Here is a 15,092-nt window from a genome sequence, read left to right as displayed (position 1 = left end):
TTCATGTTATATTTTTATTTATTTTTCCAGAGCTGGTTCAACGTTATTGCCAATACTGTATTTTTATGTGGCAGTTTATAAAGGGGGTTTTGAACCTTACTGATACGTATCAGTTTACTTCCTTCATGCAAGTTGTGTTTTTGTATGATTAATTTCTAAACAGGACGGTGACCGGCGGATGAAGTTACAGAACATGGTAAAGTTTCCTCTTCTTGGCCTGGACATGACTCCTCACGTTGTGAAGCGCAGCCAGAGTAGCTGGAGCCTGCCGTCTCATTGGTCACCCTGGAGACGACCATATGGACTTGGCCGAGATCCGGAGGACTTTATCTATGATTTATATGCTGTATGCAATCACCAAGGGACCATGCAGGCTGGGCATTACATAGGTAACACATACATCACATATGACGCTGCATAGCCTCTTACACTCTTGGCATGTTAGATGCAATGTGGACTGTTTGCTTGTATTTTTTGCCTATTTTGAGTTACATGGCAGTAAGGCCAGTCTGTGCATAATTCTTTGTGCAAATGCTTTGAAGTAGTTGCATGTCTTCCCTTCAACTGGGTTTTTATGGTAATGATTTTATTTCAGTGGACATTGATTGTGATGCATTTGTTGCATTGGGTGGTGACAGGAGTGTGCCTGAGATTATGGTAATTGAAGATTACTTCATGGTTTTGCAAGAAGGTGTCCAACAATTGGTCAGCAGATTATTGCTTAGTAGGTTATGGTAATGGACTTTATAAATCCCAGGGGTTTGTGAGACATATGTGCATTACGTGATGTATTGAAGCAGGCTGGTTGTGGCAGTAGGAGTTCAGCTCTTGACAGTTCATAGCTGTTGTCATTTGGGAAACCTGAGATCTATGTTATAGGGAGATAGGTAGGGGTTAGGACCATGATGTGAGTGTTCATTCTGGGGCTAATGTAATGATGAAGTGGGAATGTAGTATTGTAAAGGAAGAAATGTAAGGCTATGGTAACAGTATAAAACTGAAGTTGTAATTTGCCATGCTGAAACATTGCTGTGGTTTATAATGCACAACCACCACCCAGCTGTTCATTAATGCAATGAAAAGATCATCCAAAGACATCCAGCTGTATGGTAGTTAGCAACTTATCTCATGGAATGCGTAATAGCCATCTTCATTTTTTAGTTAGTGTTGCAGCTTGAAGTAACTATTCCTTCATGTTTTTCACAGCTTACTGCAAGAACTCTGTGGACGGACTGTGGTACTGCTTTGACGATAGTGAAGTTCGGCAGCTATCTGAGGAGGAAGTCTGCAAACATACAGCATATATCCTGTTCTATCAAAGGCGGGCTGCAGTTCCTTCTTGGTCAGCCAACAGCTCTTTGGCAGGTAAAGAGCCTGTGTTGTCTCACTGTTTTTGTATACCATTGAGTTTCTGGCAGGGTCACCTTTTGTGTTTTCCATCCTTTGCCTGTTCACCATCTTTCTATAGCTATATCTGAGAGCCTTTTTAAAAATGGAAATCTCTGTGCTGATCTACGTGAAACACAAACTTATTGTTTTTATATATTTACCTTGGCAAACCAGTGAGTGTAAAAATAAATAGTAACCTAAACTGAAAATCCATGGTTTAATCTTTCAAATTCAATTTTAAATAGAAAGGGGCATATTGAGGAACGAAATGTAAGGAAATTGATTAAAAGCAGATGCCATTTCAAGAAGATAAAATAAAAAGAAATGGAGCTCCTTCATGTCATAAGTCAGTTAATTTTTCTCATCCTGTGATCAAGATTAATGAGCATAATGGTCTGCCTTTTTGGTCCGTTTTGTATTCTCTCTATGGCTGAGTGTTCACAGTACGGTTTGCTGGAGAGATCTTCCATTGACCAGTTTTCACCTCTGTTGCTAATTACAGTCAGCACGCCTTCACTTTTTGGGAAGTGTTCCTCCTGCGGAAGGAGCAAATCTGCAGTGGCCACTTGGAAAACAATGCATGATATCCGCATGGTATTTGTTCTTTAGAACTTCAATAAGAGCACTAAAGCCAGTGAGTTTTCTCTTCTAGACTATTTGCTTCATTTCACCTGTCCTTGATATTTACCATTCCTTTCAGTTTGTCCATTGTTTTTCTTTGGACTGACCTGGAAGTGATGAGCTTGCAAGTCTATTCAGCGTCTGTCTAAAATTAAAGACCCTACAATAGAGATAGAAACTTTAAGTTCGATGGCATCTGTCGCTGTAGATACGCATGTTTTGCATAGCTCGCCATCTGGTGTTGGGTCGGAGTGTTACAAGTTGTTTTTCTTCGAAGAAGTCTTTCGAGTCACGGGACCGAGTGACTCCTCCTTTTGTCTCTATTGCGCATGGGCGTCGACTCCATCTTCGATTGTTTTTTTTCCGCCATCGGGTTCGGACGTGTTTCTGTCGCTCCGAGTTTCGGAACGGAAAAACAGCTAAATTTCGGAAGATTTTCGTCGGTATTGTTGCGTTCGGGATCGGCGTAGTTAGAATCAACACTGCATCGAAGATCGAAGAGCTCCGGAGCCCTTTGGGGTAGTTTTCGATCCCCCGTCGGGGCCTGCTCGGCCCGACCGCGTGTAGAAGAACGCCGATGGAACGGACCCCGTTCCGTTTCTGTCCCAAATGCCACAACAAATACCCCTATACAGACCAACATTTGGTCTGTAACCTGTGCCTGTCACCTGAGCACAGTGAAGACACTTGCGAGGCCGGTCGTGCGTTCCGGTCCCGAAAAACACTCCGAGACCGTCGAGCCAGAAGACTTCAAATGGCGTCCACGCCGACAGCCCACCGAGAGTTCGAGATACAAGAAGAGGAAGAAACCTTTTCGATACACGAATCGGACTCCGAGGAATTCGACGATCCACGAACCGTGAGTAAGACGTCGAAAACCACTCATAAGAAGATTGTCAAGGCCCAGGGGACGCCACTGCCACCAGGCCATGGCTCCACCCATAAATTCGGTGACCGACCGTCGGCACCGAAAAAGGCCCAAACAGTGCCGAGACCGTCCGACTCCGGTCGAGACACCGGCACGCAGCCTTCTCGGGACCGAGAAAGTGCTGGAGACATACATCGACACCGAGATAGCGGTGTAGGCACGGCTCGACGCCGAGACAGCGGCACCAACGAAGATCGACGGCGAGATGTTTCGACTCCGAAAAAGAAAAAAGTCACCTCGGAGCCGAAAAAAGATGCAGACAGGGTTTCGGTGCCAAAACAACCTGCAACCGACCCAGTTTCAGGCTCTTATACAGAAGAGCAATCAATGACCTCCCAAATGCGAAAGCATAGGTTTGAGGAAGACCTGCAATCCACCGATGTAGACCATACGCAGAAACGTATTTTTATACAGCAGGGGACAGGAAAGATAAGCACCCTTTCCCCTATTAGGAGAAAGAGAAGACTGGAATTTCAAACTGACCAAACACCACAAACAAAAATGGTGAAAAGGGTTACTCCGCCACCCTCTCCTCCACCTCTAATTCACGTCTCACCAGCACAAACTCCATCACATTCCCCGGCTCACACCACCATGAGCCAAGGTGACCAGGATCAGGACGCATGGGACTTATATGACGCCCCTGTGTCAGATAACAGTCCGGAGGCATACCCTACAAAGCCATCACCACCAGAAGACAGTACTGCATATTCTCAGGTGGTGGCTAGAGCAGCACAATTCCACAATGTAAGCCTCCACTCAGAACAAGTCGAGGATGACTTTCTATTCAACACCCTCTCCGCCACCCACAGCTCCTACCAAAGCCTGCCTATGCTCCCTGGTATGCTTCGGCACGCAAAAGACATCTTTAAGGAGCCGGTCAAAAGTAGGGCAATCACACCAAGGGTGGAAAAAAAGTATAAAGCGCCTCCTACAGACCCTATTTTCATAACTTCACAGCTGCCACCAGATTCTGTCGTTGTAGGAGCAGCTAGGAAAAGGGCCAACTTCCACACATCTGGGGATGCACCACCCCCAGATAAGGAAAGCCGCAAGTTCGATGCAGCTGGAAAGAGTCGCAGCACAAGCTGCAAACCAGTGGCGCATCGCTAACTCACAGGCACTACTTGCGCGCTATGACAGAGCCCATTGGGATGAGATGCAACATCTCATTGAACATCTACCCAAAGACCTACAAAAGAGGGCAAAGCAAGTGGTTGAGGAAGGACAGAACATTTCAAACAACCAGATACGCTCCTCCATGGACGCAGCAGACACAGCTGCAAGAACAATAAATACATCTGTGACCATCAGAAGGCATGCATGGCTACGAACGTCTGGGTTTAAACCAGAGATTCAGCAGGCAGTTCTCAATATGCCATTCAACGAAAAAGAACTGTTCGGTCCAGAAGTGGACACGGCGATTGAGAAACTTAAAAAGGACACGGACACTGCTAAAGCCATGGGCGCACTCTACTCCCCACAGAGCAGAGGAAATTACAGCACCTTCCGCAAAACACCCTTTAGAGGAGGGGTTTCGGGGTCAGGCCACACAAGCCAGCACCTCACAGGCAACACCATCCAGTTACCAGGGACAGTACAGGGGAGGCTTTCGGGGCCAATATAGAGGAGGGCAATTCCCTAGGAATAGGGGAAAATTTCAAAGCCCCAAAACCCCTACAACTAAGCAGTGACTCACATGTCACTCACCCCCTCCACACAACACCAGTGGGGGGAAGAATAGGTCATTATTACAAAGCATGGGAGGAAATCACTACAGACACTTGGGTTCTAGCAATTATCCAAAATGGTTATTGCATAGAATTTCTACAATTCCCTCCAAACATACCACCAAGAGCACAAAATTTATCAAAACATCATTCCGAGCTCCTGGAGATAGGAGTTCAAGCACTATTGCAAAAGAACGCAATCGAGTTAGTACTAAACACACAAATAAACACAGGAGTTTATTCACTGTACTTCTTAATACCAAAGAAGGACAAAACGCTAAGACCAATCCTAGACCTAAGAATACTAAACACATACATCAAATCAGACCACTTTCACATGGTCACACTACAAGAAGTGTTACCATTGCCGAAACTACACGACTACATGACAACATTAGACCTCAAAGACGCGTATTTCCATATACCAATACATCCATCGCACAGGAAATACCTAAGGTTTGTATTCAAAGGAATACACTACCAATTCAAGGTACTGCCTTTCGGTTTAACAACCGCACCAAGAGTCTTTACCAAATGTCTAGCAGTAGTCGCTGCACACATCAGAAGGCAGCAAATACATGTATTCCCGTATCTAGACGACTGGCTAATCAAGACCCATTCGTTCGCTCACACCACACAAATCAAATCATACAAACCCTCTACAAACTAGGGTTCACAGTCAACTTCGCAAAATCCAACATTCTGCCGCGCAAGGTACAACAATACCTAGGAGCCATAATAAACACAACAATAGGAGTAGCCACTCCAAGTCCACAAAGAATTCAAAATTTCAACAACATCATACAACGCATGTATCCAACACAAAAAATACAAGCAAAGATGATATTACAACTCCTAGGCATGATGTCTTCATGCATAGCCATTGTCCCAAACGCAAGACTGCACATGAGGCCCTTACAACAGTGCCTAGCATCACAGTGGTCACAAGCACAGGGTCACCTTACAGATCTGGTGTTAATAGACCGCCAAACTTACCTCTCGCTTTTATGGTGGAACAATATAAATTTAAACAAAGGGCGGCCTTTCCAAGACCCAGTGCCACAATACGTAATAACAGATGCTTCCATGACAGGGTGGGGAGCACACCTCGATCAACACAGCATACAAGGACAATGGAACGTACATCAAACAAAACTGCATATAAATCACCTAGAACTGCTAGCAGTTTTTCAAGCACTAAAGGCTTTTCAACCAATAATAGTTCACAAATACATTCTCGTCAAAACAGACATGACAACAATGTATTATCTAAACAAACAAGGGGGGACGCACTCAACGCAATTGAGCCTGCTGGCACAAAAGATATGGCGTTGGGCAATTCACAACCAAATTCGCCTAATAGCACAATTTATCCCAGGAATTCAGAATCAACTCGCAGACAATCTCTCTCGAGATCACCAACAGGTCCACGAATGGGAAATTCACCCCCAAATTCTGAACACTTACTTCACGCTCTGGGGAACACCTCAAATAGACTTGTTTGCGACAAAAGAGAACGCAAAATGCCAAAACTTCGCATCCAGATACCCACACAGGCAGTCCCACGGCAATGCCCTATGGATCAACTGGTCAGGGATATTTGCCTACGCTTTTCCTCCTCTCCCTCTCCTTCCTTATCTGGTAAACAAACTCAGTCAAAACAAACTCAAACTCATATTAATAGCACCAACTTGGGCAAGGCAACCCTGGTACACAACGCTGCTAGACCTATCAGTAGTACCCCACATCAAACTGCCCAACAGGCCGGATCTGTTAACACAACACAACCAAACGATCAGACACCCAGATCCAGCATCGCTGAATCTAGCAATCTGGCTCCTGAAATCCTAGAATTCGGACACTTACAACTTACCCAAGAATGTATGGAAGTCATAAAGCAAGCCAGAAGGCCATCCACCAGGCACTGCTATGCCAGTAAATGGAAGAGGTTTGTTTGCTACTGCCATATTAATCAAATCCAACCATTACACGCAACCCCAAAACATGTAGTGGGTTACTTGCTTGACTTACAAAAATCTAACCTAGCTTTCTCTTCCATTAAAATACACCTTGCAGCAATATCTGCATACCTGCAGCCTACCTATTCAACTTCCCTATATAGGATACCAGTCATTAAAGCATTCATGGAGGGCCTTAAAAGAATTATTCCACCAAGAACACCACCTGTTCCTTCATGGAACCTAAATGTTGTCTTAACTAGACTTATGGGTCCACCTTTTGAACCCATGCACTCCTGCGAAATACAGTTCCTAACATGGAAGGTTGCATTTCTCATCGCCATTACTTCTCTAAGAAGAGTAAGCGAGATTCAGGCATTTACAATACAAGAACCTTTTATACAACTACACAAAAATAAGGTCGTCCTAAGGACTAATCCTAAATTTCTACCAAAAGTTATTTCACTGTTCCATCTAAATCAAACAGTGGAACTTCCAGTGTTCTTCCCACAGCCAGATTCCGTAGCTGAGAGGGCACTACATACTTTAGATGTCAAAAGAGCATTAATGTATTACATTGACAGAACAAAGAGCATCAGGAAAACTAAACAGCTATTTATTGCATTCCAAAAACCTCATGCAGGAAACCCAATATCAAAACAAGGTATAGCCAGATGGATAGTTAAATGCATCCAAATCTGCTACCTTAAAGCTAAACGACAACGGCCCATTACACCAAGGGCACACTCAACCAGAAAGAAAGGTGCTACCATGGCCTTTCTAGGAAACATCCCAATGCAAGAAATATGTAAGGCAGCCACATGGTCTACGCCTCACACATTCACCAAGCACTACTGTGTAGACGTGTTATCCGCACAACAAGCCACAGTAGGTCAAGCCGTATTAAGAACATTGTTTCAGACTACTCCCACTCCTACAGGCTGAGCCACCGCTTTGGGGAGATAACTGCTTACTAGTCTATGCAAAACATGCGTATCTACAGCGACAGATGCCATCGAACTGAAAATGTCACTTACCCAGTGTACATCTGTTCGTGGCATCAGTCGCTGTAGATTCGCATGTGCCCACCCGCCTCCCCGGGAGCCTGTAGCAGTTCGGAAGGTACCTTCAACTATTTGTATATATATTATTTTAACCTTAAATAGGTACATACTTAGTCACTCCATTGCATGGCCACTATTACTACAGTAGAACTCCTACCTCACCCTCTGCGGGGAAAAACAATCGAAGATGGAGTCGACGCCCATGCGCAATGGAGACAAAAGGAGGAGTCACTCGGTCCCGTGACTCGAAAGACTTCTTCGAAGAAAAACAACTTGTAACACTCCGACCCAACACCAGATGGCGAGCTATGCAAAACATGCGAATCTACAGCGACTGATGCCACGAACAGATGTACACTGGGTAAGTGACATTTTCATTCAGTCAGTCAAAAATAGCGTGTTTTGGTCTCATAAAAAGGCAGAGAATATTGCGTTATTACAAATATATTTAAATTACATATCTTCCTCCTGTCTACAAAACATATAACGGTTAATTATAGATATCATGGTACAACATCTCATAATGTACAATCAAAAACACTTCTCTTTAAACAAATAATAAAAACAGCTTCTCTATTTTCTAACCGAATCCCGGCCCTACTTTGCAGTTTCTTTGATAAAACTTCTGATAAATTAAAGCTGGTTAAAAAATAATCGTTGGGAAATTTAAGGTAGCTCGTTCACAGTAACAAAAAGTCCTTAATGAATGGAAATGATTGAAAAATGTTATAAAGAGTGAACAAATACCCAAAGGTGTCTAGGCGCTGTGTGGGATTCAAGGAGGAAGGAGAACAGCCCCTTAACCACTTGCTTGAGTGATAAGCCATGTCTTTAAGGATTTTCTAAAAATACATTTTGCAGACAGGCGTTTAGGGTTTGATAAGACAAACTTTGCAGCCGCATTTTGCAGAGTTTGAAGTTTGGCTAGAGATCTCTCGGCCAGATCCAGGTACAGATTGTTACAGTAGTCCAGTCTGGCCAAAACCAGAGCAATGACTACTGTCTTTCTGCAAGTCAAAAGGTAATTTCTTAATCTTTTGATCATTCTTAAGGCTTGAAAAGAGGAGGAGTTAACCATTTTCACTTGACCTCTGAAATTTAGATGATCCAAGATTACCCAAAGATTACCCCAAGATTTTTAACCTTTGTAACAGGTGTGGAAACCTCACCCAGATCCGACGGCCACCGGGCCGGAGACCAGAAAGTTGCATTGTTGACAAAAAGGATAACCTCAGTTTGCGAGGAATTCAATTTAAGGTAATTTAAATCCATCCATTTGCTAACAGCGCTCATGCAATTTCTAAAAAGTTCACTAGAGCAGGTATAATTTTTAGCTATGGAGACCAAAATCTGCCTTTCGTTGGTATATAAAGCCATTATTGCAAATCCAAAGGATTTAATGAGTGTGGCCAAAGTGGAAACATATCGCGTGGACAGCGTGGGGCTCAGTGACGACCCGTGTGGTACCCCACATGGCTGTGTGTAGAGATCCAAGGTTAGATCACCTAAAGCCACAGATTGAAGTCGTCCAGAAAGGAAGGACTGCTGCAGAGTAGCGGCCTGGCCTTCGTTCCCCATACTACAGATCCTGGCAATCAACAACTCGTGGTTGGCAGTATCAAAAGCCACTGAGAGATCTAACAGGATGGGGGCATAGTAATCGTAGTAGCAATGGGCAGATTAACTTCAGGGGATTCTGGCTCCACCACCCTGCTCTCCGGATCATAGCTGGTGCCTTTTGTATTTGACAGGGAGACAAATGGGATGGGTCTGAGGACCCTTATGGATACCAGCATCCCCTAGATAAGAATGAGGACAACTGGTATGAGGAACTGGCGGAGGCCAGTGGTTTAGACAACTCACCTGACACTGACTTGGTCTTTCCTGCTGCCGTGGCTGTGGAGGAGGGAGCCTCTTTAGCTATGGTTGCGCATAGGCCAGCTGAGGTCTTGGACCTTCAGCTACCCTCTGTGGCATTCAAGACAAACGTCTTGATGGAAGTGCCTCAGCGGAGAGGCGTTGCTTCTTAAACTTTAAACCCCTCCCCCCCCCCTTAATTAAACCCTTACTAGTGTCCTATGCGGGTGCTTGTCAAAGTCCTGCACAGGGGCTACTGTGCATAGAAATGTAGCCTGCTGCCATCACCCTGCTCTTTAGGAACCCAGTTTACTTACCCAGCACCACACCCCAGAGAGCTTGGTTGTCCAAGCCTCCACCTCCAGGATCAACCCTGACATGTTTCCTATCACTCCACTAGATAGAGAATCCAAAGGGCTGGATACATTTGGCAAAAGTATGTTCTCTTCTGCAGCCTTGCATTGTGGTTGATAAACACCATGTTTCTTTTGAGCCGATATTCCCACACGATCTGGGATTTGGTTGTACAAGTACTGCAGTGGCCTCAGAGGAGGCCCGAGTCCTACTATGCCAAGTGATTGCTGACAGGAAAGATGCAGCAAAGCTCGCTATACAATGTGGACTTGACAGAACCAACTCGCTGGGTAGAGCAATTCCATAGTCAGTGGCTGTGCAGCACCACACCTGGCTGAGAACTACTGGCTTTTCGGGGTTGTCCAAGCTTCGCTTATGTACATGCCCTTTGATGGTTGTCATCTTTTTGAAACAAGGTGGACTTGCGCTTGGGCGTTTCAAGGACAGCATAGCTACAGCCAAATCTTTGGGCTTGTCTGTGGCCTGTCGTCACACCCAGTCCGCCTTCTGATCCTTTTGTGGACACAGAAGGGGGACCCAGCAGTGTTCCTACCCTCCTAACACCTTGGCCAACAGGCTTCCCAGCCTTTTCATGGCCGAGGATATGGCCCCATAGATGATAGTACTAGATTGGGCCAATCCACTACCTGGCAGCTGCAGCCTCCAAACCTCTTTATTTTGCCCTCCGACCATCATGGGCATCCAGTGGGGAATAGGATGTGCCATCACCTGCATCACTGGTGGTCAGTAACCTTGGACTGTTGGGTTTTGAAAATCGTCCAAAGGGGTTACTCCCTCCTCTTTTTGACTAGCCATCCACCCATGCCAAGCACTGACAACTGGCTGACGATGGACCACCTCTTCCTGCCATATAGGGGATGCTGTTCCAGCTACTTTTTGGTGCCCCAGAAGGACAGAAGCTTTTGTCCTATCGTAAACCTTTGCCTTCTCAGTCTCTTCCTGAAAAAAGAGAAATTCAAAGTGCTGTTGCAAGTTCTGCCTTTCCTAGACCTGGGAGACTGGATAGTAGCATTGGTCTTGCAGGATGCATATTTCAGATCCCCATCCTGCCTGCCCAGAGATGTTAACTGCGGTTCATAGTGGACCAGGAGCACTTTCAGTGTGCCTTGTTCCCCTTCAGTCATACCTGCGCCCCTCAGTTGTTCACGGTAATAAGTGGTTTCAGTTCATCTGCAGAAGTCAGGGGTCCCAGTTTTTCCCTATCTCAACGATTGGCTGTTGAAGGCAGGCTTGCTCCAGGCAGTTGTCTCCCTCCTCCAGACTACTGCGAACCTTCTGCATTTGCTGAGGTTCGCTATCAGCATGCCAAAGTCACACCGGATTCCCTCTGATGCTTCTTTTTATCTGAGATGTTCTGTACACAGTGTAGTTTTTTTCCTGTCCTCCCAAGAAGCGAGTCCAGGATATTCAGGCTATGACACCAATGTTTCAACCTTTATCCTGCATTTCGTTGAGAATGACACTGAGGATGTTGAGCCTCATGGCATTCTGCTTGTAACCCATGCCTGTTAAGATTTTCAGTGGGACCAGAAGTCCCAGTGGGAAGAGCATCAGGGGAATCTCACCAACATGGTTCAGATCTTGGAGGAAACTGCAAAAAGTCTACAGTTGTAGATGACAAACTGCAGTTAGGTCAGTGGCAGATCCCTCTCCCTTCCCCAGGCAGAGCTGATGGTGATGACAGATGCCTCACTTCTTGGATGGGGTGGCCATCTGGGAGAGCTGGAGATCAGAGCACCTTTTGGAGCTTCAATTGATTCACTTGGCATTGAAATCCTTTCTTCCTCTGATCAAGACGTGGCTGATTCAGGTGTCCTCGAACAACACCACCACCATGTGGTACTCCAACAAACAAGGCAAGGTAGGGTCATGGCTCTTTCTCGCGGTCTCTAGACATGACTGGAACTCCTGAGCACTTTCCTGCTGGTTCAACACCAGGCGGGCTCTCCAAATTCCAGGGTGTACAAAATCGGCAGAAGATACCTGCTGAAGTTTCCAAGGCAACTTGGCTCGGTGCTGCTTTTAGTCTGCTGGCCTCATGTACACCACTGTTCCCAGAGTTCTCAAGAAGATGAGGAACAACTGGGCCCAAATTATTTTTGAGGCTTCAGATAGGGCACAGAGAGTTTGGTATCCTGAGATGTTGAGCATGACAGTCTGCCCATGATCAAAGTGTCTCTTCAAGAGAAGAGGATATTCTGTCTCAGCAACAGAGGAGGGTGCTGCACCCGAACCTGCCCACCCTCCACCTTCATACGGGAAGAATAAGGGTGACAGTTGACAGTTTTCGACCTTCTTCCCGAAGTCTGTGACGTTGTTCTGGTAGCCAGGTGTCACTCCACCAAGTCGATATATGCCCACCGGAAGGATAAGTTTGTGACATAGTGTGATTCTCATGACATCAACCCTCTTCCTGGACCTCTATCCAAGGTTGTTCTGTTTGTTCTATTGTTGGTCCACCAGGGCTCTGCTCTGAGCACAGTTAAGTTATCGATCAGCCATTTCAGCAAATTTTTCAGTTGCCAGACCAACCTTCTTTATTCAAGTCACCTGTTATAGTAAGGTTTCTTAAAGGCATGCAGCATGCCCCACTGGAATCTAAATCTTGTTCTCACTTGCTTGTTATGTGGACCCTTTGAGCCCAATTGCTCTCTTAGGGTACTGACCATCAAATCTTCCTTTCTAGTCTCCATAACATTGGCCAGAAGGGTCAGTGGATTGCAGGTACTCTCTGCACACCCTCCCTACACCACCTTCTACCCGGACAAGCTGGTCCTGAGGACACGTGCCTCCTTCCTTCCGAAGGTTGTGACTGCCTTCAATGTGGGCCAGAACATCACCCTGCCTACCTTCTTTTGCTCTGCCTCACCCCTCCAAAGAGGAGGAGAGACTGTTGTCTGAACCCAAAAAGAGTGTTGTCGCTCTACAGTGATTGCACAAAATAGTTCCAGTTGGGCAATCAACTCTTCGTGGGGTATGGAGTTGTTAAAAAGTGAAGACTATGCAGAAATGGACCATCCCAGGATGGATAGTGCTCTGCATCAAGATCTGCTACGCATTGCCAAGAAGCAACTCCCTGCATGCTCAGTCCACCAGAACTAAGGCTGTAACTACTGTGTTAGCCTGTGGAGTCCTAGTCCTAGATGTGTCCGGTATCAACATGGGCATTTTTGCACTTGTTTACCCCACACTATTTTCTGGACAGACACGTCTGTCGTGACGGGCACTGCACCTGTTCGGTCCTGCAGGATTTGTTTTGTTTAAATTTGCTTTGCAGACCCACCTCAGGAAGGCATTTCTTGGGTATCTATTCCAAAGTTAGGAATCTACGGCTAGAAGTCTATCAGATGAACAAGTTAGTTGCCTTCGATAATGCCTTATCTGGTAGAGACTCTAGCTAGCTTCAGATTCCTTAACTACCCTCCAATCTTACCCGCTCTGCAAGCCGATTGCAGCGAAAGGGACACTCTACTCAGGGCCTTAGAATTTCACACCAGTGGTCAGTTTTTATTGTGGTTCTGCGCTCCCGGTGTGTGAAGTAACTTACGTCACAGTGATGCCTATAAAGGTATGGCGAATGTCCTTTCCTGCGTGGAAGACTCTGCTGTTGCAGAGCCAGATGACTCCAGTTACCGGCTCGCAGAAGTAGTGGTCAAGAACTTCTAGATCCAGTCTCACACCTGGGTAATTTTCTAAGGTAATGAGTCTGCAGCTAGGTAGAATGTCTACCAGATAATGCATTACCGAAGGTAAATATCTTCTCTGCATTAAAATCTGGTACTCATGGTCTGAAATTCCACCACTAGAAGGCTTGCTGACTCAGTCTGCTAAAGCCAAGGCTGCTGTCATTACAGAGTTCCTGTTCTGGATATATGCCAGGCAGCTATGTGTGGGTTGGTAAATACTTTAAGAATGATCTCATGCCTCGAAAGTAAGGTATGTTGAAAGGGTTATTTTGCCCTCTTGGTCCTGCAGGACTTCTTGGTCTGAGGCAGCTTATGAACCCACCACCTATGGAGGTACTTCTCTGGATCTGCTCATCAGGTGAGGAGTCTGTGATTAGAAGTATTTGTCAGAAGGACAAGTCACTTATCTTCGGTAATGACCTTTCTGGCGGCTACTTCATTAAAGCAGATTCTTCACCGTCCCTCTTGCCTCTTCCATTCTGTGATCTGGATCCTGGAAATGCAAGTTTGATGATGGGCTCTTCATCTGTGGCACCCTACGAAAGCCTGGGTGGTGCTTATATGCGCTCCGCTCATCACTTCTGGAGCAGAATGACATCAAATAACGGCACATAGGAGAGCTGCCTGACTCACAACTCTTGATTATAGGAAACGAGGTGCGCAATATGATTAGCCAAAGTATCAACCAATAAGATAGTTACCAAAAGTCTGCAAAATTAACACTACCATCTTGTTTTTGTTTCAATCTAGGGAGGCACATATGTCTTTGTACTATTCCACAACAATGACGACAACAAAGAGTATACCCTCTGAAAAGAATGAGATGGAAAATGTATAGGAACAGAGAATTATATTTGTAGAATAGAAACTACTGTCATCTCAATGGAGTCTAACCTAACTCATCTTGGCAGAAATAAGGGATTCCATTTGGTAAATATGACTGAGACGTTCTTAATAATATCATCCATGTTTAAATTAACTGTTTCTTTTATGGAACAGACAAAGTATATTCCTCAATATTTACGTTTTTGGGCTGCATGTGAAACTGGAATCATTGAAAGACCGTTTAAGACAAACATTTAGTCAATGGAAGAACTTTGATTCACTAAAATCGAGCTTGTCATGAAACCAAGGAAAATTAATTTACTTCTACCATAAAAGCTGGTAAGTACAATTCTGGATTGGACATAAATAACAAACTATAATATGCATATACCAATATTTGCTTGTTTTGATCTGTAACAAAATCCAGGAGTATTATTATTTTGTTGTAATTTAAATAACAAAAGCTTTATTTAGACAAGTGACTACCTTTTCTTATCCCTCGATGTAGTTTAAAAGGTGCAAAGATTAAACCATTGACAATAATAGATGCTTTGGGTGATGATATTAAGATAATAACTTTAGAACCAAAGCATTTAAGGTTTTGACAGCGTCTTCCGGTCCCTTCGATAAAACGTTGATCCTACATCGAGCATTTTTGC

The 15,092-nt window shown here is 44.9% G+C and overlaps 1 protein-coding gene across 1 annotated transcript in view; it reads left to right on the top strand.

Moving 5' to 3' along the window:
- Window positions 1-15,092, top strand: part of USP31 (ubiquitin specific peptidase 31) — a 175,872-nt gene that overhangs the window by 121,068 nt on the left and 39,712 nt on the right. The window contains exons 13-14 of the mRNA XM_069209665.1: window positions 164-389; window positions 1,207-1,365. Coding sequence (XP_069065766.1) covers window positions 164-389; window positions 1,207-1,365 — 385 coding nt within the window. The remainder of the gene's footprint in view (window positions 1-163; window positions 390-1,206; window positions 1,366-15,092) is intronic.

This window comes from Pleurodeles waltl, chromosome 10, assembly GCF_031143425.1.
Source record: "Pleurodeles waltl isolate 20211129_DDA chromosome 10, aPleWal1.hap1.20221129, whole genome shotgun sequence".
Classification (NCBI taxonomy): domain Eukaryota; kingdom Metazoa; phylum Chordata; class Amphibia; order Caudata; family Salamandridae; genus Pleurodeles; species Pleurodeles waltl.
The sequence above is the reverse complement of the archived record's forward strand: the minus strand, read 5'-3'. Positions and strand labels throughout refer to the sequence as shown.